At 38.7% G+C, this 24095-nt stretch overlaps 1 protein-coding gene across 4 annotated transcripts in view; it reads left to right on the top strand.

The window, feature by feature from the left end:
- The window catches only part of mylka (myosin, light chain kinase a), a 57801-nt gene that overhangs the window by 8776 nt on the left and 24930 nt on the right, over positions 1-24095 (top strand). For 3 of the 4 annotated variants that reach the window (XR_008301858.1, XM_026911743.3, XM_026911731.3), the window contains exons 2-11: positions 1044-1200; positions 12986-13193; positions 14567-14612; positions 15250-15415; positions 15509-15674; positions 15864-15885; positions 17707-18248; positions 18730-18933; positions 19808-19942; positions 22861-23013. Coding sequence is in view for 3 of the 4 variants with exons in the window: in XM_026911743.3 (XP_026767544.3) it covers positions 1048-1200; positions 12986-13193; positions 14567-14612; positions 15250-15415; positions 15509-15674; positions 15864-15885; positions 17707-18248; positions 18730-18933; positions 19808-19942; positions 22861-23013 (1795 nt within the window). In the remaining variant the exon portion in view is untranslated. The remainder of the gene's footprint in view (positions 1-1043; positions 1201-12985; positions 13194-14566; positions 14613-15249; positions 15416-15508; positions 15675-15863; positions 15886-17706; positions 18249-18729; positions 18934-19807; positions 19943-22860; positions 23014-24095) is intronic. The other variant, XM_026911738.3, reaches the window with a different exon arrangement.

Here is a 24095-nt window from a genome sequence, read left to right as displayed (position 1 = left end):
CTTTTTTAAATTTGACTCCTTAATGGAATCTCTACATGGTTAGCAAGCTGATTACTCCCTAAAGAAAGTTCAAGGAGGGTCATACATGTGTGTAATATATTGGATTAGGACTCACATGGCTCCTCTGAAAATGTACATATATGGTAGTGAACTACATTTATGTGAATAAGAATGTTTAACATGGTCATGTGAACAGTCTATGTAAGATTGCAGTCATCTGTCAATGTGTTCATTGGTTCAGTGGATATACTGATAACGTGGTCATGGGCCATGTTTAGAAAGACCTATATCTTGAGCAAAAGGTAGACGGAATAAAATCACAAACTCGATTAGTAGAGAAAGGTACATTGGGGCCTTTAGGTTAATGTGTCACTTGTATGGAATGTTGGTTGTTTCCAAAATTTAAAAATAAGCTTTTGCGTAGTCGCAGCCTGAAAATTCTGAGACAAGCTAAATATGATGTTTTAACTTATCTGTTTTTACAGGCTGCAGAACCAAACAAATGTGCTCATTTGTAGCCAACTTCACCCTTTCACCATGAAAGCAGTGCATTAAGCAGCAGCGCTCAGAATCTAACACTGACCTTAACTATTTGTAGTTTTTTTTATGTAATTATAAAGTCAAGTGGAATCCAAAGTAGGAAAGTTAGTGGGATTAAACTATAAACTTGAAAGTAGGTTCTTCTTTAGTAATAAAAGGAAAAGGGAAGTACACAAGAAAACATGTTGGCAATAAGGTTTAATACACACTACATGTGCGAGAACACACAGAAACGTTAGACCAACATTACATAAAAATATCTTGTGCTCTGGGTGGAATGGTGGTGCGGCGGGTCCTGATTCAATCCTGAGCTCGGTTAATTGTATGTGCGGACTTTTGCATGTTCTTGTGTTCATATGGGTGAACTGGCTACACAAAATTGCCCCTAGGTGTGAATAGGTGTGTGAATGTGTGTCCTTTAACTGCATTTACTGCATGTACTTTTACACCTGTACACTCCAGTAGATCCATGATGTAACTCTATTATTTTTCTTTTCTCACAGAAATATGGGAGATGTGCAGTTGGTGACGAGTTCTCCCATGTCAAAGACCAGGCTGACTTTGGGGAAGTCCTCTCTCAATAATGAAGCTCCAACATTTACCCTTCCTCCCCGCAATGCCCGTGTCTCTCAAGGAGGCACAGCTCGACTTGAGGGCAAGGTACAACTCCACTTAGCCATACACTTCAGAATTCTAGCATTATTAATTATCATTCAGTAATCCTCATGTTCATTTGGCTTTGCTCAGCTACAAGTGCAAAAGAGTAAGTAAAGTTGCCTCACAGCTGCTCTAAACTTTATGAAAGGTGTCAATAATAAGAAAATTATTATTATTAAGTCTTCCTTCAATAGGATCCAGAAATATGAGTCTACCAATGTCTGTTTTATTGCATTACTAATAAGAAAATGTCATAACTGTCATCAAATGTCATCAAATGCCAGATACTTCTCAAACTAGATATGAAATCAAATCTGAGTTAAAAAAAAAACAAGTATCATTTGAAAGAGACAAACCTAGTACACACAGTTCATACAGACACTAGCTTTCAGGTTAGTTTTATAATTTTGTAAGTCACAGCTAGTTAGCTTTTCCTTGTGTGTGTTGTGTGCCCACTATTCCTGCAATGCCAAATAACTCCTCTTAGAGTTGGATATCAGAAGTTAGCATTAGATTAGTAAAGAGTATAGGAAGATGAAAGATACTTTCTATGATCTATCTATGTATCTTTGTGTCTGTCTGATTGTCTGTATATTGATCTATGTATCTATGTATCTATGTATCTATGTATCTATCTATCTATCTATCTATCTGCAGTATGTGGCTTATAGCTTACACAGCCATTATAACAAACTGACAGCAGTTCTAATACAAGAATCAGGACCCTAAAACATACTCTTTCGAAATGTAGCAACAGCCTTTTCTTAAATTTCACAGACATTTTACAGAAGTGTCCACGGTGTATTTATATATTTTTATTTCCTACTGACTATCTGATATACTGATTTCTGAAATACAGATATAGCTATTTGGATGGTCTCTCATCATATATATATATATACATACACACACACACATACCGATCAGCCATAACATTTAAACCACTGAGAGGTGAAGTGAATAACATTGCTGAAAAAGTTAATGCTGGCTATGACAGAAAGGTGTCAGTACACAGTGCATTGCTGTGTAGTGGCAGACCAGTCAGAGTGCCCATGCTGACCTCTGTCCACTGCCGAAAGCACCTACAATGGGCACTTGAGCATCAGAGCTGGACCATGGTGCGATGGAAGAAGGTGGCCTGGTCTGATGAATCATGTTTTCTTTTACATCATGTGGACAGCCAGGTGCGTGTGGGTCACTGACCTGGGGAAGAGATGGCATCAGGATGCACTATGGGAAGAAGGCAAGCCGGAGGAGGCAGTGTGATATTCTGGGCAATGTACTGCTGGGAAACCTTGGGTCCTGGCATTCATGCGGATGTTACTTTGACATGCACCACCTACCTAAACATTGTTGCAGACCAAGTACACCCCTCATGGCAATGGTATGCCCTAACGACAGTGGCCTCTTTCAGCAGGATAATGCTCCCTGCCACACTGCAAAGTTTTTTCAGGAATGGTTTGAGGAACATGACAAAGAGTTCAAGTGTTGACCTGCCCTCCAAATTCCCCAGATCTCAATCCGATCGAGCATCTGTGGGATGTGCTGGACAAACAAGTCTGATCCATGGAGGCCCCACCTCGAAACTTACAGGACTTAAAGGATCTGCTGCTAACATCTTGGTGCCAGATACCACAACGAGGTCTTGTGGAGTCCATGCCTTGATAGGTCAGAGCTGTTTTGGTGGCGCAAAGGGGACCTACACAATATTAGGCAGGTGGTTTTAGTCTTATGGCTGATTGGTATATATCAGGGAATATCATCATGAATCCACATGAATTAAAGAATGTAGCTGATAATGTGAAATATTTCTCCATTTCAACCCTCAACTTTCACTATAATGGTCAAGTTGATATAAAATTATCGTTCTCTTTTTTACTTTTTTTTTTTTTTTTGTAAAATCTTCAGTTTATTATATTCAGAAAGTTGGTTGAATAGAGGTGCAGGACGAGGTGAATTTGGGACAATTCTTTGCTGTCTCCCTCTCACACTGTGTGGATAAACACAGAGGATATTGAAATAATAAAAGCCTCTGCAGAAGCTGCCTGTGTGTACAGTCGAGAGGGAGGGAGGGAGGGAGAGAGAGAGAGACTCAGTGGGAGCTGAGAGTGAAGGAGGAGGGACCTGGACTTCACTTGTCTTCACTTCTCAGACGTTTTGTCAGAAAGCATCCAGAGAGAAAGCCTTAGAGACAGACACCGTGAGCTCACACTGCAGGAGACACTGGCAAAACTTAATGTTGAAACTTCCAGCACAAAGAGCAGTCTGGAGGGAATCAATCACAGATTCATAAAGCACTGCTGAAAAGTTTTGTTTTTATAGCAGCACATGTGATGCAAATATTCCACCTATTGTTAATAATCTTTATGAACATTAAGTACTTTTCATTAAAGCATCACACCACTTTGTTGTTCACTTATTTTCCTATAACAGCATGTCCTATCATGTTTTATTTCTCTTATACCACAGGAATTTGCCAACGATTACATTTTTAAAAATATATTAATAAATGAGAAGTCATACATTGAACTGTTTATAGTTACTTTAATGTTGTGCAACATTCGCAAGTTAAGCTAGTTCCTGTTATCAGTTATGTTAACAGCTATAAACCCCCCCCCCCCCCCCCCCCCCCCCCCCCCCCCCGTCTCTTGAAGTTAATAAGGCAGAAGAAAACACAACTTGTCAAACCGGAAAAAAAAAAAAAAAACCACAAACCGCAAAGCACAACGTCTCCTATCCTGGACACTCTCCAGTGGCAGAAAACTTATGGAGTGTTACAAAGCACTGACAGTCATTCCAGAAGAATCGCTCTGTAACTGTTAAATAAACGTATCCTTACAGAAAGGATCAACATATCAATGATTATACACTTTATTCTGTTAAATAGCAACACGTTACAGAAAACTAATCAACAATTAATCTGACTAGTCAGTGCTATGGTGTAATGCAATTGTTTTAACACTTTTGTTTTTGGTATTTAATTTACTTAAATCCACTTCAGTGACCCCAAACATACAGCCAAAATAACTCAAGAAAGCCTTGCATAGCTTGGTTAATCTTATGACTTGAATCCCATTAAAAATTTATGGAGAATTTTGAAATTGTGAGCCCATCAGAAACAAGAAAAAACAAAGAACAGAAGACAAGAAAAAAGTGTGTCTTTGTTTATGAATGCATACAGTCCACTTAGCAATGTCAAAAGATGTTGTGTGTGTGAATTTAAGATGGATATATGCACTGGAAGCATATTAAATAACAAAAACAGAAGTGTCTGATTTCTTCTTTCCCCTCATCTGCATTTTACAGATTCTTGAATAAGACACTCTGTCCTTATTGTGGCATATTTGGAGAAATTTGCACAAATTATGTCATGTGAAAAGTTGTAAGGCTGAGACAAGAGCCAGAGTTAGTGGTTATAGTTTTCTTCCTACCTTAATAAAACAAGACTCACTCATCAGATTCTTTGTGAGAGAGCAGGTTGTTAATGCTATTGCTGATGGATATGCTGAGGTGCCAACATCTACTCATTATCAAGTAGCTTTTTGACCCCTTGCTATGACAATGCACCTAAAAACGTTTCTATTTTCTCAGATAAAGCAACAATTAGACCAAACTAGATGAAACCAGACCAAAAGCTAATTCACTTAGTACTGGTGACACAAAGTTTGGCCTTGCGGTTTTCTGACTGTCACTTGGTGCACATCTGGGAAAAATATAAATAAATAATTATAGTCTCTCCTATAGTCTCTCCAAAATCACATGCCAGCAGGACTGCATTTATCATTTATGATGTTAGTATTGAGCATTAGCATTAGTCTTATCTAGTGAGATACACTATTTTTTTTTGTGGTAAATTTCTCTCTGCTTCCTAGGATGTTCTTGTTATCAATGTTTGCACTTCTGGATATGTATATTTCTTACACTGAATATCCAGTCATCTGAAATAGCTCGAGCAAATTGTATCTATAGTTTATCCAACCTGCTACACCATTATGATAATATAATACTGCTTATTTTGTTGATTTACACCTAAGCGCTCTCACACTCGAGTCATTTATATAAGAGTGCAACAGCTGCTCATCATTTGGCTTTTCTATAAGCCTGAGATGGCACAGAAGTGGAAAGCAGGCACTACTGGTCTTTCAGCTACTAACAGCAGGAGCTCTTTCCTTAGGGAACAGATAGAAAAGATCCAAGATGAAAAGGAAAGGTCCTGATAGAAATGTGTACTTGGCTCTGCTTTCACTTGAAGTTCTCAGCTTTTTATTTTCTATTTGAAGGAGATTGTTAGTACAGGGCCATGCACCTGTGAAGTAGAAGGCAATTTATCTTTTTTATTTCAGTCCTCAAGAACTAATACAGGAGTCTGCTTCATTTTTTATTCTTTATTCAAGGACTTCTTGCATTAAAGAAAGTTGGTATTGGTTTTATATGTTGAGGAAGTCATATGAATTTGGATTCTATCTAAATGTCTTGTTTACACACATTTGCTACATTTTTATACATTTTTGTACCATATACATTTTATTCAACTAGTAAAATATGTGTTAGGTGGTACAGTGGAGCAATGGGTGGTGCTATCGCCTCACAGCTCCAGGGACCCTGGGGAAATCCAGAGCTCGGGTTACTGTCTGTGTGGAGTCTGCACTTTCTCCCTGTGTCCGTGTGGGTTTTCTCCAGCTCGTTCGGTTTTCTCCCACCTCTAAATGACATGCTGGAATGTAGAGTGGCTACATTAAATTACCGCTGTGTATGAATGAGTGTATGAATGTGTGTGCCTGTTGCCCTCTGACTTGTGTCCTGGGACTAGAGTGTATTCCTGTCTCCTGTCCAGTGTTCCTGGGATAAGCTCTGGACCCACTGCCATCCTGACCAGCATAAGGTGGTTAATGAAGATGAATGAATGAATAAATGATTAAAACATGGATGTTCCAAAAATTGTACTAAACGTTAATGTCTTTGCGCAAATACTAATTGACATTGAATGAGTTAGTAGAGTCTCCTAGGTATGAACAAAGCTTTTTTGTTTTATTAGTGACAAATTATGAAATCGTGTTTGATGAATATAATTTGACAATATCCTGTTTTTATAACTAATTAAAAAGAAATTTGAACCTTATGCTTTGAAATGATCACATGTTCTCAGTATTCTTTATAGATCACAGCAGCTTGGCCCAACATACTCGGTGTACATTAGACTTTACAAACTGGGAGATTCCATGCACGCTGACTTCAGATCTCTTAAATTTACCTAACAATTTTCTTGTTATTAAAGCATTTGATTTACACTGACCATGGGGCATACTGTTGTTTTTAAAAGAAAGTATTCATGTTGTTTTATAGCGGCTTAAACCTTACTCGGCACAATAGTCAATAGTGAGTGTGTTTGTCAAGGCTCTGTACCTCAGTGCTGTCTCTTCTGTTATAAATGTTAGCTTTCCATACAAAAAACCTACCATAAACAGTACAGCTGCAGAAGAGCAATTCATAACTGTTGTCTGGTGGATGGAAAGTTGGAGAGGACATTAAGCAGACAGACTGTTTTCAGGCCTAGTCTTCTGTTTTGCCCCATCAGTAGTTCGGACAAATCCAATATCATTTTCAGGTTTAGAAAGTGAGCTGTGTCTAGGGCTACTCCCAGCAGGCAGTCTCAGGCTGTAAATCCAACCAAAAACAACACTGAAGAATCCAGAGGCTTCTTTTTTGAAAAGTTCCTCAGCTCCTGCTGTTGTGCAGTTTTGCAGATGAACTGAGAAAACACCCCACTGTACCACTCACTGGCAGGAGTTTCTGTGTAATCAGTCAGCTTGACAGTTGCTGAAGCAGCATTGCTCGGTCTTACATCAGTATTATCCAGCAAAATGTCTGAACCTCACTGCAGACTAAAGTCTGGATCCAGTGCTAGCAGATTTCTGATGTGCTGTCATTTTGACAGCAACTTACTAGTGTCTTGAGAGCATTTGTAGCCAAGGAGTGTGTGAAAGTGTAATTTAATGTAGGCCTGGTAAACATTAGACATCATCTGTGCTACTCCTTCTGAAAGACAGGTCTGAGGATAAGTCCTGATAGAGATTAAAATACTTTAGTCTTGTGACTCTTGCTTTCCTGCTGTCCTCCTGTTTTTATTTTTCTCTTCTTCAAATGTTTCACAGCCCAAGTCATCCATTTAGCCTGTTTGCTTTGATGATCAGAGGGAAGCCAGATGTCTCTCTTTTGAGGCCAGGGTTTTATTCTAACTTTTACAACAGATTTGATGTGGAATTCCTCAACAGGAATGTTCTGAATAAATCAGTCATTTTTTTATAATGTAGTATTACAAACTTTAAACTACCTTTAAAATCTAATCAGGTAGCACCAAAAGGATTTGGTGGAGGAAGAAAGAGTTTGTTTGGTTTGTCAGTTCCGTGGCAGTTCACCCAAAGGAGCATCTGAAGAGGTTTACCATGAAATGCAACTAAAATCTCTCGCTTTCTCGCTCTCTCTCACTCACACACACACAACACTTTTTATGTCTGATTTATAGAGGAGAGTGCAGAGAAGTTCCACAGTTCTCGCAGGAGCAAATGGTGTTGGAGAACATGTTAGACTGTGATCTAGTACTCTCTGGCAACATCAGTCAAGACGCAAATGCATACAGATACACTTGCTCTCAGTGTCTACTCCAACATCTGTGAGTTCCTGAGAGGCAAGGTAGAAAGATTAAGAAAGTGAAAAAGAATGACTCAAGGATACCATGTATTTCCTAAAATAGGAAAGATTGGTTACTCAGAGGAAATGTTGGTAAATTCCTCACAGCTGCCAATCCTTCATAACATACTGCAACTCATTGTGACCAGTGTAAAAATCTCATGTTTATCATCCTATTCTGTGTTCTGTTATAAAATGACTGAACCAAACAGGGAGTGAAAAAGGAAAAGAAAGCGTCTGATAGCAACAGAATCTCATGTTACTTAAATTCAAGAACTGCTTTAAGACTTTACACATTACGGATAAGACATCCAGTTATGAGAAAGTGTAGCTCTAAAATTCACAACTTTCCACAAGAATGTGGTGTAGCGTAGTGTCTCAACTGCAAAATGTTACAGTAGTATTTCTTTGGCAGGCTTTGCCTTAAAGAGAACATGCTGGAGTTGAATTTAGATACTCTTCACATAGGTTTTTTTTTTTTTTTTTTTTTTTAATCAAAGTGGCCAGCATTTGACTACAGTGGCCATATTATCTGGGTCATTTACCAAACACCAATTATTTTTGGTGGCCCAAGAGTCTCTCCTGGATCTCAGTTCACTGTCCATGTGGAGTTTCTATGCACATTCTCCCCGTGTCCATGTGGGTTTCCTCCAGGTTCTCCGGTTTCCTCCCAAATCCCAAAAATATACCAGTAGGTGGATTACCCCAAGTTGTGAATGAGTATGTGAATTTGTATGTGCAAATGGATGTTCCATCCTGGGTGTATTCCCCTCCTCTGTTCCCACACTATTCCCCAGTGTTTATGGGATAGGCTCTGGTTCCACCACAACCCTGAACAGGATACAGTGCTTACTGAAATTGAGTGAGTAAGTGTGAATGAATTTTAATTCTCTTTTTTTTTTAATGCTCCTTTAATGACACATGCCCATTGAGGCCAATTATAATCAAGGCCCATAATATTAGGGAATTACTTTTGGGAGAACAAGTAATTTATTGAGCATGAAGACTAATCAGTCAGGTGGACAGTTGCCGAATCAGCATTTCTTGATCTTACGTAAGTACACTATATGGCCAAAAGTTTGCAAATCATTTGCTCAATTGCAACCCATTTCAGATTTAGTCCACCTTTGCTGTTGTAATAACCGCCACTCTCCTAGGAAGGCTTTCATCTAGACTTTGGAACATGGCTGTGGGGATTTGTGCCCATTCAACCACAAGAGTATTAGTGAGGTCAGGCACTGATGTCAGGTGAGACGGCCTGGAGTGCAGTCAGCATTCCAGTTCATCCCACAGGTGTTCAGTAGGGTTGAGCTCAGGGCTCTGTGCAGGCCACTCGAGTTCCTCCACACCAACTTTGGCAAACCATGTTTTCATGGACCTCGGTTTGTGCACAGGGGCATTGTCATGCTGGAACATGTTTGGGCCTCTTAGTTCCAGTGAAGGTAAAATTGTAATGCTACAGCATACAGAGACATTCTGTGTAATTGTGTGCTTCCAACTTTGTGGCAACAGTTTGGAAAAGACCCAGCTATTGGAGTGATGGTCAGGTGTCCACAAACTTTTGGGCATGTAGTGTATTATCCAGCCTAAAATGGGCCCAGCACTAGCAGGTTTCTTAGTATTTTGACAGTGTGTTTGTGAGGAAGGAGTGTTTGAAATTGGTTATGTGAGTGTACTATGAAATAGGCTGAGTAAATAGGATTAGACTAGCTGTCCCCTGTGCAACTCCTTCTGATAGACAGGTCCGAATAGACCACATAGGCTTTGAGACCCATTATTAAGTGAGGCCATTATTCCAATATCAGGGTGTTCTTCTGTCTGAATAAGTGAGGAGATATGGGAACTTTTCACTTCATTTGTCCTCCTGTCCCGACATGTCCTCTCCTTCCCTCTACTCTTCTTATTTGCTTGTTCTGGGTCAGCTAAAGGCAGTAACAGGTTATATAATATGTGCAGCTCTAGTGTGGAGACTATATGGAGACGTGTTGCTGTACGAAATACAACAAGGTATGCTGTTTGAAAAAGAAAAAACCTGACAGGATGGGAGCTTATTGGAAGCATATGTGAGGGATTTCTTTCTCCTCTCCTCTCTTCTCCTCTCCTCTCCAGTCACTTGTAGTAGAATTGGGTATGAATTAGTTTTATTTATTTAGCCCAGTTTGTTGCCACCCACTAATTAGTTCTTGTCATCTTGTTGCATGACAGCTGACATACTAAGAGTCTCCTTCTTATGAGACAATGGACACACAATCTCCCAAGGATAGGACAGATGTTTTTTACCATTCAAGTGCTTGGCAGCCACAGATGCTATTAATTAATTCCACTTAGCACATGATGGATAAAAAAATTCTCCCTAAATTTTATTTTCAAACATAGTCTTCCAGCAGAAGACCTCTGTCTTAGGATCAGCAGGCAGCATTTTGTCTTTTCCAGGCTTTTTTTGAGGCTTTGCCAGTGAGAGCAATGCCAAGAAAATGAAAATACCAAGAAACTGTGATAACAAAAACAATAACATCAGGTTCTGCTCAATGAGTTAAACAACAATATGACATCACAACCCTTTTATGAACAGAATGAGAAAAGCTTTATAGAAGGTGTTTAACAGATGTTTGTTCATCAATGTATTTATGGTGTATTTATTGTGAACATCAAAACTGAAGTGAAGTGTTCAAATGAAGTAAGTAAAGTAGTGAAGTGCAGTAAAAAGAAAGGTTTATACAAAATGTATTTGTACAAAATGCAACTTCAAAAAAAAAAAAAAAAAAAAAGTCACATGCCTAAGCGTGAGCTCATTCTGATTTATCTCAGAAACATCTGAAACATTTCTGAAGTGGATTGTCTGAATAATCTCTAATTATATATAAGGAATAAAACACAATGGGGCTTGCTGTTATAGGAAAATAATCCATAAAAGAATGTTATATTGTGTCCTGATGTGAAGCAGAGTACTGTTGCCACCCCAGAACTTGATTATATTCCTATAACAGCATGTTCCAAAATGGTTTGTTTCTCTTATGCCAATTATGTGTACCATCTGCAAAACAAGTTGATTCCTTTTATCATTTATTATGTAACTGCTATAAACAGCCATTCCCTCACCAGCCTTTCTCTTTTTTCCCTCTAATGAAGTTAGTAAGACGAAAACTCAAATATCAAATGTATTTGAGTGTAATTGTTCACACTCATTTAAAAAAAAAAAAAAAATCCAGAAAGAATGTGACTTTGGTGGAACTCTGTTTTTATTGTTCATATACATACAGTACATTTGTCGTAAATTTGATTAAGGGATCAGTTTAAATCATCAGTTAAAATCTCATTTTAAAACAAAAAGACATTTTCTTTAGCTTTAAATTGTACATTCAGATAAATCTCAGCAGTTGTACGGGTGTGTCTGTGTGTTTCTTTGTATCTCCTGGTGCGTTGCTTCTGCACTTGCAGCCTCCTCTCCTTTGACAACAATAGTTTTGTGCCTTCAGTCCATAGCATTGCTTCTGTCTGGTTGTGAAAGAAAAATGGGAAGAAAGCAAGGTCTTTATGTAAACAAGCCTATGTTTTTTTTCTGAGTGTTGCTGGTTCTGAGTGCTGCAGGATTCTTGAGGTACAGCGTTTGACCACAGTCTCTGACTCAAGGTCTTAGTCTGAGCTGGGTCCAGAGAGAGAAAGAGGAGAGCCGTAAAGCGAGCACACTGAGGAAATACCACTGCCACTATGGTTTAATAAAGAGCTCAGCCCTAATATTGCTATTTTTGGGCAAATCTAAGGAGAACCTGGGCCTGTCTCAGTGAGGCAATGGGTGAGTCAGTTCAAAAGAGGACATTTTTACGTGCTGTTGTGTGGGTAGGAAAACAGAAAGTTTCACTTTATGTAACAATGTTTTTTTTTCCCTTTTGTTTTAAGCTTTTTTTGTGGGATTTTGAAGGCCATCTGGTATCATTCTGTTGTCTACAAGCTGTCGAGCCATATTAATTTGTATTTTCGATCCGAAATTTGTAGCAGCTGGAGTCAGCTTTATACTTCTCTCTGTCTTCAGTCACTTGTTGGAAGTGAGCCTGTGCTGTGAGTGTGTATTGGTTTCCAAAGTGAGTAAAGCAGTTTCTGCTCGCATGCTATTCATGGTACACTTTCAGAAATTGAATATTGGTGCAATATTCAGGGCTGCCATGAGATGAGACTTTGGCATGCCATAAGTAGATAGACTGAGAAAGCGATTGTTCATAATGTGTCTTATTAGCTGTGGCCAACTGATTTGTAATGCTTGATAGAGTTCAGAGACATGCAGGAGTGAGATTAGGGAAGTGGCCTGATACTAATGTGAATGAGTCGCTAAAATACTTAAGGAATTTTCTCAAAGACATGATAAAGACTTATAATTGTCCCAGGCAACAGAATAAGTACTGGCCACTTTTTCTAGTGTTTGTTTTAGTGATTGACCGGGAAGACAACAAAGGGTTTGGGTCACGTGCAGAAGATTCTTGGGAAGCCAGAAGATTTTTATTGGAATTGTTGAGAATTACTGGCATGTTAGGAGATTGTAAAAGGATACACAATGGTGAAAAGAAGGAAAGTAATTAGAGACTGTGCTGATGGGAAAGTATTTGGAGGACAGAGTGTCTCACTAGCATCAGCACGAGCAGGAATCAGGAAACTGAGCAGGAAGCGGGGACGGGGAACTCTCCCTCAGTGAGTGTGCTGGTGTTGATAATCAGTAACTTGGTGGTTAATGATGAAGGCTGCTCTTATCATCACTATCGGAGTGGAACTGAGCCTGTGTTCTGTGCCCTGGGACTGTGTGGGCTGGGAGCTGATTATGTTTGTTGTAGTGCTGTCTTTCCAGCTGCACTGTTTTAATTATGGCCCTCAGATGCAGGCTGTTCACACACCCAACAACTTCCTGTGGCTGAACTGTAATAAGTCTTGGATGGGAACTTTTTTTAAGTTACAGTAAATGATTCTTTGATAATATCCATTGTTTAGTTTTGCACTTTCAAAAAAACATCAAACCCTACTTGCACATCTTCTATTATGTTTTTGCTTGGGGCTGTGTGTGTTTGTGAGTGTGTGTTTGTGTATGGGTATTGACTCTTTTTCTGTGTTTCTAAAGGTGCGTGGTTCTCCAGAACCGCAGGTGTGTTGGTTCAGGAATGGGAAAGTTGTGATCGCTGGTGGCCGATACTCCATGGAACAGAGTGCACGTGGCACCTTTAGTCTGGTGGTTGAAGGAGTCCAGAAAGACGATGCAGGACCTTACACCTGTGAGGCTATAAACGATGCAGGAACTCGACAGATCACTGTAGACATCATTGTGGAAGGTACATTATGGTCTTAATTTGATAGTGTACAAATAGAGTTCTGATGCTCATTAGAATTACAGTAGCCAGTAGCTATCTCATGGCATTAGGTTACTCAGCCTAGTCAAATACTAATGAAGCCACCCTACATTGTTACATTCACATTTACATGTACAGTTTTTAACAGACACCCTTATCCAGTGCATTGTAGTCTCCATCAAATACTCATGCTAGTTCAACAGGTCGAGCGAAAACCCTGTTAGGGGGAGGTTACTACATCAAGAAAAGAAAAAGAAGGGATTTTCACTTCATTTACTACAGTTTTTTTTAACAGCACTAAAAACTAAAATCGTTTAGTCTGTTTACTAACTACAAGAAAAAGATTAGGCCCCGGTGCTGCTTTGGTGAGTTGATGTATGTGAACTTTTTTTTTGTATGAATAGCGTTCATACCATCAAGGAATCCCTGAGTGTTTTCCAAGAACAGTCAGGCTAATGAATTTCCACACTAAGTCAGGCGAAACAGTGTTGGCCAGAGTCCCAAGCTTTATTCATTTTATTTTGACTAAAGCAAGGCCTGATGACAGAACATATTATCCTTCACTAACCTCTTACTATTCTACATGACTCTGCACTATATACCAAAAAAAAATAATAAGCAACAGGACATCTCATACCTCTTTTACTTAGAGGTTATGGCTACTACAGACTTTGCCTTAACTGACCCACCATATTTGCATACTCCAATGAACACAAATATTCAGATATTTGGATTCTAAATTCCAACCCCTGTGTGCAGGTGGTATCCAATACCGGTATCTCTCATCTCTGTCATTGATTACAAATTAGCCAGTGAACCATAATTACAGAAGAAAATTGTCGAAAGGAAGTGGCATATTTGCAAAACCAACATTTCTGCCTATCCCGCTTGAGGACTTGGAGCATTCTTGTTCTTCCACTGAGATCTTCTTGTTCCTCCACATCCTCCTGTATGCACAGTCACATTCCAGCACAAATACTCCAGCAGCTGTGTCTGTGCTTCCGCCAGCCTAATGCTCTTCATACTGACTTTACATTAGGCATGAAATAGACGCATGGCACACCAGTTTATATCCTGTATCAGTGTAAACACAAGCATGGCCTCTGAACAACATCTGTATTCATTTATAAACCATAAACACTGAAGCCCTTTAGATGTACTGAACGCCACGGGAAGCATATGGGGTGATGCATGGCTTGTGTTACTGGTAGCACAAACAATGTACTTGAGGTCAAGTTGGGAGAGACAGTAACGAGAGAAAGAGGCCACCTCACTGCTGAGGCACGTGTGTGTGTGTGTGTGCGTGCGCGCATTTCTGTTTTCTATGCAACTGATATTTTTCATCCATCACACAGACAATGCAGTCAAGAAATACAGCCTTCCCTCTGCCAGTAAACCAGGGTAAGGATTCAGTTTTCTGTAAGCATGTGTGGTTTGCACTTGTACTCCATTTGAACAGTATTGTGCATGTGAATAGAGACTGAAAGTTCATATTTTTTGGCAGTCTGTTTTCCTTGCATGAGAAAATCAACTTATTACTTTTGTTATAAGAATTTTCAATCTTCTATGGCAACATGCTGTGAAAGGAAAAGGGTAATGTAGCATATTGCATATTTAGCTGTATGAATTGTACAGTGACATGCCCAGTTTTGCATGCATGCTATAAGGTGTGGCACCATCTATTTATATAAAGGACAAAGTTGCATAGGAGTAATAGACCTCTCAACAATCTACCCATGTGTCCCGATCATAGAGGCGGCAGTTGCCACAGAGGTGGACAGCATGTCAGCATTCGTGATATCAGAGTGTAACTTTTATGAATATTTATATCACAGTGCTGATGTATCTGCAAATCTGATTGGTCAGAAGATGTTTATTTATTTTCTATAACAGCTGCTCTCTTAGTAATGCTGGTTGCAAGGCAACTCTTGTTTATACTGATGCATGTACTACTACATTTGCATTATAACAGGTAATCAGTCTATTTGGAAATTACTAATGATTTTGCTTCTGTGGTGATGTCATGTTTTCACTCTAGGGGTCGCTTAGGGCTCCCTGCAGTGGAGAACAGACCCAGCATCTGGGGTGAAAGTCCTCCAAAGTTTGTAACCAAACCTTCCCGCCTCTACCTGAAAATTGGACAGACTGGCAAGTTCTCAGTTAAGATTACAGGACGTCCCCAACCACAGATCCAGTGGTTTAAGGTAAAAGCACAGAATTCAATCTCTTTTCCTAACCTTAGAATGAGAAAAAAAAAACATTATATTTGGTTTCTCTCTCTGTATGGGATGTTGCAGGGTGATGATGAGCTCCAGAGTTCAGATCATTACAACATGTTTGAAAGGTCAGGGCTGCACTTCCTGGAGATCCGCTTTGCACATGCAGAGGATGCTGGGATATACACCTGCCTGCTGGCCAACAGTGCGGGCAAGGCCTCTGCTACAACAGAACTCATTGTTCAAGGTACATACATTTTGTAAATGAGCTTGTCCTTCATCTGTATGAAACTATTGTGATATCAGATTGAATGTGAGAAACCAAGCCAAGCTGCACATTTCTGAGATTTTTTTTTGTTGTCTTTTACTATGATATTACTTTACATTACCTAATTTTCAGTTTCTTGTACTGCATTTTTTTGTTCATTTCATTCAGATTCAGACATAGACATGGACATGTGAGTACATTTCAACAGTAACTTCTCATTTTATCTATCTAAATATTATTATATAGTATTGATACATTATACAGTACCAGTCAAAAGTTTGGACACACCTTCTTATTCAATGGTTTTTCTTTATTTTTATTGTTTTCATCATTGTATATTAATACTGAAGACATCCAAACTATGAAAGAACACGTATGGAATTATGTAGTAAATAAAAATGTGTTAAACAACCCACAATATGTTTTATATTTTCGATTCTTCAAAGTAGCCACCTTTTGCTTTGATGACAGCTTGGCACACTCTTGGCATTCTCTCAGTTAGCCTCAAGAGGTAGTCACCTGAAATGGCTTTCCAACAATCATGAAGGAGTTCCCAGAGGTGTTGAGTACTTGTTGGCTGCTTTTCCTTCACTCTCTGGTCCAACTCATCCCAAATCATCTCAGTTGGGTTTAGATCGGGTGATTGTGGAGGCCAGGTCACCTGATGCAGCACTCCATCACTCTCCTCCTTGGACAAATAGCTCTTACATAACCTAGAGGTGTGTCTGGGGTCATTGTCCTGTTGGAAAACAAATGATAGCCCCACTAAGTGCAAACCAGATGGGATGGCATGTCTCTGCAAAGTGCTGTGGTAGCCATGCTGGTTAAGTGTGCCCTCAATTTTGACTAAGTCACCAACAGTGTCACCAGCACAGCACCCCACACCATCACACCTCCTCCTCCATGCTTCACAGAGGGAACCACACATTCAGGAACCGTCCGTTCACCTTTCTACGTCTAACAAAGACACGACAGTTAGAACCAAAAATCTCAAATTTGGACTCAAAGGACAGTTTTCCACTGATCTAATGTCCATTCCTTGTGTTTCTTGGCCCAAGCAGGTCTCTTCTGCTTGTTGTTCTTCCGAAGTAATGATTTCTTTGCCGCATTTCAACCATGAAGGCTTGACTCAGGCAGTCTCCTCTGAACAGTGGATGTTGAAATATGTCTGCCACTTGAACTCCGAGAAGCATTTATGTGGGCTGTAATCTGAGGTGCTGTAAATCGACGATTTCTGAGGCTGATAATTCTAATAAACTTATCCTCTGCAGCAGAGGTAGCTCTTGGTCTTCCTTTCCTGGGACGGTCCTCTTGAGAGCCAGTTTCATCATAGCGTTTTGGCGACTGCACTTGGGGATACATTCAGAGTTCTTGAGATTTTTCGGATTGATTGAACTTCATTTCTTAAAGTAATTATGGACTATCTTTTCTCTTTACTTAACTGAGTGTTTCTTGCCATAATATGGATTTGTACAGTAGTTGTAGTAGCACTAATAGGGTTATTGACTCTGTACACACTCTTCCTCTGCACAAGACAACTGATGGTCTAAAGCACATTAAGAAGGCAAGAAGTGTCATAAATTAACTCTTGACAAGGCACACCTGTGAATTTAAAACTATTCCAGGTGACTACCTCGTGAATCTGATAAGAGAATGCCATGTACCAAGCTGTCATCAAAGCTAAATGTAGCTACTTTTGACTGGTACTATATTTGTGTGTGTGTGTGTGTGTGTATATATATATATATATATATATATTGTGTGTGTGTGTGTGTGTGTGTGTGTGTGTGTGTGTGTATATATAGTTACTGTACTGTATATGTATACCGTATGTATATATGTGTATATATATATATATATATATATATATATATATAGTTATATTTAACTTCTTAAATTTTGTGTAAATATTGTAATATATTTGTTATTTACTGTACATATTCTTTAGGCATTGTGAATATATTGTCTGTTAGGTTGGTTTACATTGGACTGTTGTTTATCTTTATAACAGCAGCAAATCTTCAGGTAATGCGCTCTCGAAGACAGCTGCCACTACTGCAGCTGAGCATAAAAGTAATGGCCTTATCACTGATCAAAAATCCACCAACACGTCCACACATAGTGCAATCACAGATACCCACACAGCAGCCACTACTGCCATAGCAGCCAAAGACAGCCCAGCAACCAGGCCAGAGGTCCAGAAAAGCGCTGTAACATCAGCCTCACAGACCACTATTGAATCAAAGGATGAGAGGCTACCAGAAGGTCAACAGAGGTCATCAACCTCCATAACCATTAGGAGTCAACAGGCCAAGAAAAGCAGTTTTGAGTCTAGCACCAAGGTGACAGAGCCTGTTGTGCAGAAGAAAGATCCAGATAGTATAAGATCTTCTGGGAGGAATGTGGTTCCTGCAGTGAAGGAGTCCAGCAGAGAGACAAGCAGGATGACTAGAGAGAGTCGAGTGGAAGCTCTGGGGAGTCCACCCAGCTTTGATTTACAGCCTCAAAGCCAGGAGGTCACACAAGGAACTAAAGTGACATTCAAATGCCAAGGTAAGCATGCCAACTCATAGATTTCTATTCCAATAACTCTAATGTTTGCATTCACTAAGCACGAGCTAGCAATGATTCAGACCATCACTTTGTAAAGCAATTTTTAAAGATTCAAAATCTTCAGACAGTGAGTACAAATAACAGATCAAGCATTTCACATTACCTCATTATGCCAAGGTCAAAATGGCCTAAATGTACCTTCTGTAGTGTATTGTTTTCAATACTAATTTTACATATTTAATTTGGAAATAAAACCAGATCCATAACAGTAGAATCATTTTTAGTGTTGTTCCAATTTTAATAAAAACTGAGTGGGCCATTCAATTTGACTGAAATTAAACATAAATTTTATTGGCTAGTTTTTGAATCCTTTACTTTGGAAAAAAGAACTGCAATGTTGCAGTAGTGCGGGTTTTATCAAAAAATCTGTTTCACACGGGTTATTATATCGGCAAGTTTGTGTGTGTGTGTGTGTTCTCAGTGTCTGGTTGTCCGGTGCCCACTGTGAGCTGGGTTAAAGATGGTTCTGTGCTCAGACTCAGAGCAGGAATCAGCACTCAGCAGGAGGACAGTCTGCATCTGCTGTGTGTGGAAAATGTGCAGAAAACGGACGCAGGACAGTACAGCTGCACCGCCACAAACAGCAAGGGGAAAGCTACCTGCAGCTGGACTCTTACTGTAAAGAGTAAGTGTGTATATCCGACTGATAGTGTATAATTGAGTTCCTCAGTTCTTCTCGTGTCCATGTGGGTTTCCTTCCACCTTCCAAAAACATTCTGTTAGGAAAATTGGGAACTCTAAAGTACCCCTAGGTGTGTGTGTGTGTTTTTCTGTCCAGTATTCCCAGGGTAGGCTCTGGATCCACTGCCACCCTGACCATGTTAAAGTGATTAGATGAATGAATGAATGAATGTTGCTGTATTGAATAATTACATTTCACTTTAAATGCTGTGAGATGGAGGGTGAAGAGTGCAATGGTCATAACTAACCAGAAATATGGTCATATGTGTTTAAACCTTGGTGGAGTTCAAATATGAAAGTATATTGTTTTTGGATTGGTATACTGGACTGTAAACTCTTTTAGACTGTCTCTCGGAGAAGGATAGAGAGAGGAACAGAGAGACAGACATGGCTGCTTGCTCAGCAATAATTGCGATGAAATTGTCTGAGAAAGAAATTGGATGAGATCTTAATGTAAGGGCTGGAAAGTCAACTGAAATGTCAAAGGCGTGCACTATATGCTTTATATGAAAGCTGTGTGACCATATAAAGGCCTGGTTTCTTTTATTATAATCAGACCGCATGCCTCAGTTAGCTCATGTGCTTTATTTTCATATCTCACACTGAGCCTAGGTTATATCTCATACTCTGAGTTATTTCAGTGGCTTTCTCCTCACGTTTGGATTTTTGAGAAGCATCAGAGCAATTCTGCCACCTACTGGTTCTGATGGTTCTGCTTTGGATTTCTTTGATAACACTGCCAACCTCTGTGTGTGTGTGTGTGTGTGTGTGTGTGTGTGTGTGTGTGTGTGTGTGTGTGTGTGTGTGTGTGTGTGTAGGCCCACGTTTAGAAGGGAAGGCTCCAGTGTTCAGCAGTGCTCTAAAAGGCTGTGCTATAACAGAGGGACAGAACATCAGTCTGCAGTGCTCAGTGGAGGCCAGGCCACAACCCACAATCTCCTGGCTGCTCAATGGTAAGAAGTTACTGCACATGTGTAAAATCCATAGGAAGAGATCAGTAGGACTTGGGTTTAATTTTGGGATCCACTAGTTATATTTATACTTCAAGGTTACTGATATAGTACACTTTCTAGCCAACAGAGGGCAACAGTGCCACTATATTGCCCACAGTCTTCTCACATCCAATCCCAGTCATGTCAGTAGATCAAAAAATTTACACATCTACAGATGCAGTGGGGTTTTAAGAATATTTGAAACCTCTGGATGTGTTTAAGGCAGAATGTCTGCTCCTGCTGCAGATCTGTGCAGAAAAACTATAACTGAAGCCCAACCACTAATGAAAGGGGTGTGTGTGTGTGTGTGTGTGTGTGTGTGTGTGTGTGTGTGCGTGTGCGCGCGTCAGCTTCACCTCAGCTCTGTGCCAGGTTAGCATGTCTAGGGCCTGCCAATCCCCAGGTGGACATAAATATGTTCGCCAGTCAACGGGGTGTGTTTATTTACAGTCTTGAACTGCTCTCCATGTGATGGTCTGTGTAAGACAAATCATGGATTGTCAGCTTTCTGAGGAAACAAACCGAGAGGAGATGGGCAGTGTTTTAATCCTTTGAGGTTGAGAGATTTTTGTGTTTTTTTTTTTTGTTTGTTTTTTGTATTATAACTTTCTATGTTTTATGTTTTGGAATAAATGAAATTCAAATGGCACAGATTTATAAATGATTTAAAAATCCATCTGCAGTGATCGCAGACAAGAAAATACTATTTTATACACAGTAAAATTGTGTGTGTGTGTGTGTGTGTGTGTGTGTGTGTGTGTATATCCCACAAACTTGCATTTTGTGCCTTTTATCTGTACCAAGTCTGTTTGTTTAATTTATCATGCACAAATGTGCTGATTTTATCTGCTGACCCTGGAGAACAGAAGTTTAGGGCTTTTTGCTGTTGATCCCTGATGAGATCCCACTCTATAGTCAGAAAGCCGCAGTTAAACCAATATGTGGCCCATGAGCCATATAAATGAAAAACATACATCAGTTACTTGTAGATGTTGCACTTGCCTGGGCTTGGTGAAGTTTTTAACTCGAACACAGACATAGAGGCATCTGAGACTGAAATGTAATGCACGTATATAATATATATATATATATATATATATATATATATATATATATATATATATATATATATATATATATATATTTATATATATATATATACACTGTACTGTGCAAAAGTCTTAGGCACCCTATTTTTTTTTAGTACAAACTTTGTTATAGACTTCTACATTATTGATTCAGTACAAAAATATTTTAGATTTCCAAACATTAGTTTTTCAGCACAAAAAAAATGTTTGTATTTCAGTAAAGAAAGCAGCATATTACATAAGAGACACTTTTCAGACAAAAAACATAAGAACCGGTTTACAAAAATAAGAAGCAAGTGTGACAGTCAAAGTCTCCAGAAGAACTGTGGCTGGTTCTGCAAGATGCTCAGTAACACTTACAGCTCATTTCCTTATAAAACTGCACAAATTGTACCTGAGATTACTGGGGTTTTTTTTTTAAAGTGAAGGATCATCACACCAAATACTGACTTTGTTTCATTTATTACTGTTTATTGCGCTTTATAGTATTTTTTTTTAATGTAGAACCATTTAATTTCATTATTTTTGAAGGCATCTTTGCTCTACAGCATTTCTTTGCATGTGCCTAAGACTTTTGCACAGTACTGTGTGTATGTATGTATAGAGGTATGGAGGTACTTTGCTTAAAATGGCTGTAATTCCTAAATGGTAAATGCCATATTTTTATGATTGTTTTATTTCAAATCCATTGTGGTGGTGTATAAAGGCAAAATCACAAAAACTCTGTCATTGTCCAAATATTTCCGGACCTGTCTGTAAATCTGAATTTATAGTTATGACTCTGAATATATAAATGTAAATTGTGAATATTTAAATGTAAATCCGAATATACAGTTATAACTCTGGATATACAAATGTAAATCAGAATATATAGTTATAAATCCTGAATATGTAAATGTAAATCCGAATATATAGTTATAATTCTGAATTTATATTTATAAATCATGAATATATAGTTATAAACCCTGATTGTATATTCATACATTTTATCATGCATATTGATAGACAAGCTCTTAATTTTTCCATATTTGACTAAACCTATACACATGCTTGGCATAATGAGTTTTTGTTTTTGTCTCAATAAAATCAATATTCGTCAACAGATTGTTGACAATTTCCCTCTCAGTCATGCTGAATTCTGCAGAAAAGCTACATAGCATTAACACTGTTAATGGACTATGAGGACCCTTTGGCACTACAGCCAGCCTTTTGTAAAGTAGAGGAACATGCCCCCTTTGGTTTAGAAAAGTGATATGCACTTAAAATAATTATATGATAGTACAATATTTGCATTAATAAATGTATACAGGATGTATAGGCCTACTTTTTCATAAAAAAAATCAATAAGAACATCTGTATATTGACATGCCTGATCATAAAGATATATTTATATTGAGATGTAGACAATATATATATATATATATATATATATATATATTCAGATTTGCATTTATATATTCACGATTTACATTTATATATTCACGATTTACATTTATATATTCAGAGTTATAACTTTGTATTCAGATGTCATATAATTATTTCCTGTTTGGCTTCCACCTTTATTATGTTCTGATCATTTAAGAACAGTATTGATGGGAATTTTACCACCTGTTCCTTTATACAGTAAATAAGTACATGTCAAGTATCAGTTTCATGAGGAAATGATCAAGTTTATGGTAACCCCTGCACTCTTACATGGAGGAAGTGGGCGCTAACTTGTTAGCTAACACATTCACACCTGCACATTATATGGATCCTCTTCCTGTCTCTCTCTCTCTCTCTCTCTCACAGATAAAGCAATCTCATATGGAAATGCTGTGTTTGATGGCATTCAGGCCCAGCTGACTATACAGGATGCATTGTGTGCTGATGAAGGCTTGTACTCCTGTGTGGCTGAGAATGAGCATGGGCGAGCAGTGTGCACTGCCCGAGTGCTTGTTAAAGGTATGAGTGTGTTGTCTGCTGTCCCACCATGAACTGCAGCTCAGCAAAAAAAAAAAAAATTTTAAATGCCCATCTCAAACAGCATCAAAATCTGTGACACAAAAGACACACAATCACCAGGGAATGGTTGTGATCAAGGCAACACTCATGAAAACACACTAAAAGTAGCTTAGTTCTAGTGAAACCATCAGCAGTGTTGGAATCCCCATTGCACAAATTCTCCTGACTTTTGTTTGGATGTGAAAGGCAGGAATGGATTTAATGGAGATGATCCTTAGAAATATTTTCATAACAGGCTTTATCAAATATCTCAAACTTTTTTTTTAAACTTCACCAGAAGGACCTCCCCAATAATCTTAACTCTTAAAGCATTTTTACTGTGGAGAATGGATAAAATATATTAAATATTATTTTAGCAAAGTTCAGATATGAGTTGTAACTTTTATATGACACTTCGCTTTCCTTCGATAAGTGAATCCCATGGCTATGCTTTGTAGGAGATATTTCTGTAGGATTAAAAGAACAGCTGCTTTCTGTGTTCCTGCTTGTATCGCTGCTGTCTGTGAACTGCTCTGTGGCAAAGGTTCAACATTGATGTGAGTTAAAAATGTGAAATACCAGCGTTTTCCCACACAGCCGTGGCTGGAACTGATAGGCCAGTACTGCCTGTCCCTCTGAAGGACAGATGTGGAGAGCAGCCAGTATAGCAATGGGGAAGGAAGTAATAAGAAATAATAATAGGTTGCTTCTTTTGAACAAATTACACATAATGCACAAATAATATCCAGATTAAAAGAAACATAGAGTTAATGATAATAATGAAAGAGATTTATGAAACTACATGTACATGGCCATTAATCCCCAGCCTGTATTTTTGGACTTCTGGAGCTGTATATGGGGTTAGCATGAAGGAGTTAGCCATGATAACAGTGAGGGAGGCTGCTGGAATTCAGTAGTAGCTATCCGTAGATAAGATTGACATCACATTGTGTACATAGTGTTGTTATAAATATAATCTTATTTGCATTTATTAAACACACATCTCAGGAGCTAATTGAAGTCCTTAATGTAGTACAATGACA

Source organism: Pangasianodon hypophthalmus, chromosome 5 (genome assembly GCF_027358585.1).
Source record: "Pangasianodon hypophthalmus isolate fPanHyp1 chromosome 5, fPanHyp1.pri, whole genome shotgun sequence".
Taxonomy (NCBI): domain Eukaryota; kingdom Metazoa; phylum Chordata; class Actinopteri; order Siluriformes; family Pangasiidae; genus Pangasianodon; species Pangasianodon hypophthalmus.
The sequence above is the reverse complement of the archived record's forward strand: the minus strand, read 5'-3'. Positions and strand labels throughout refer to the sequence as shown.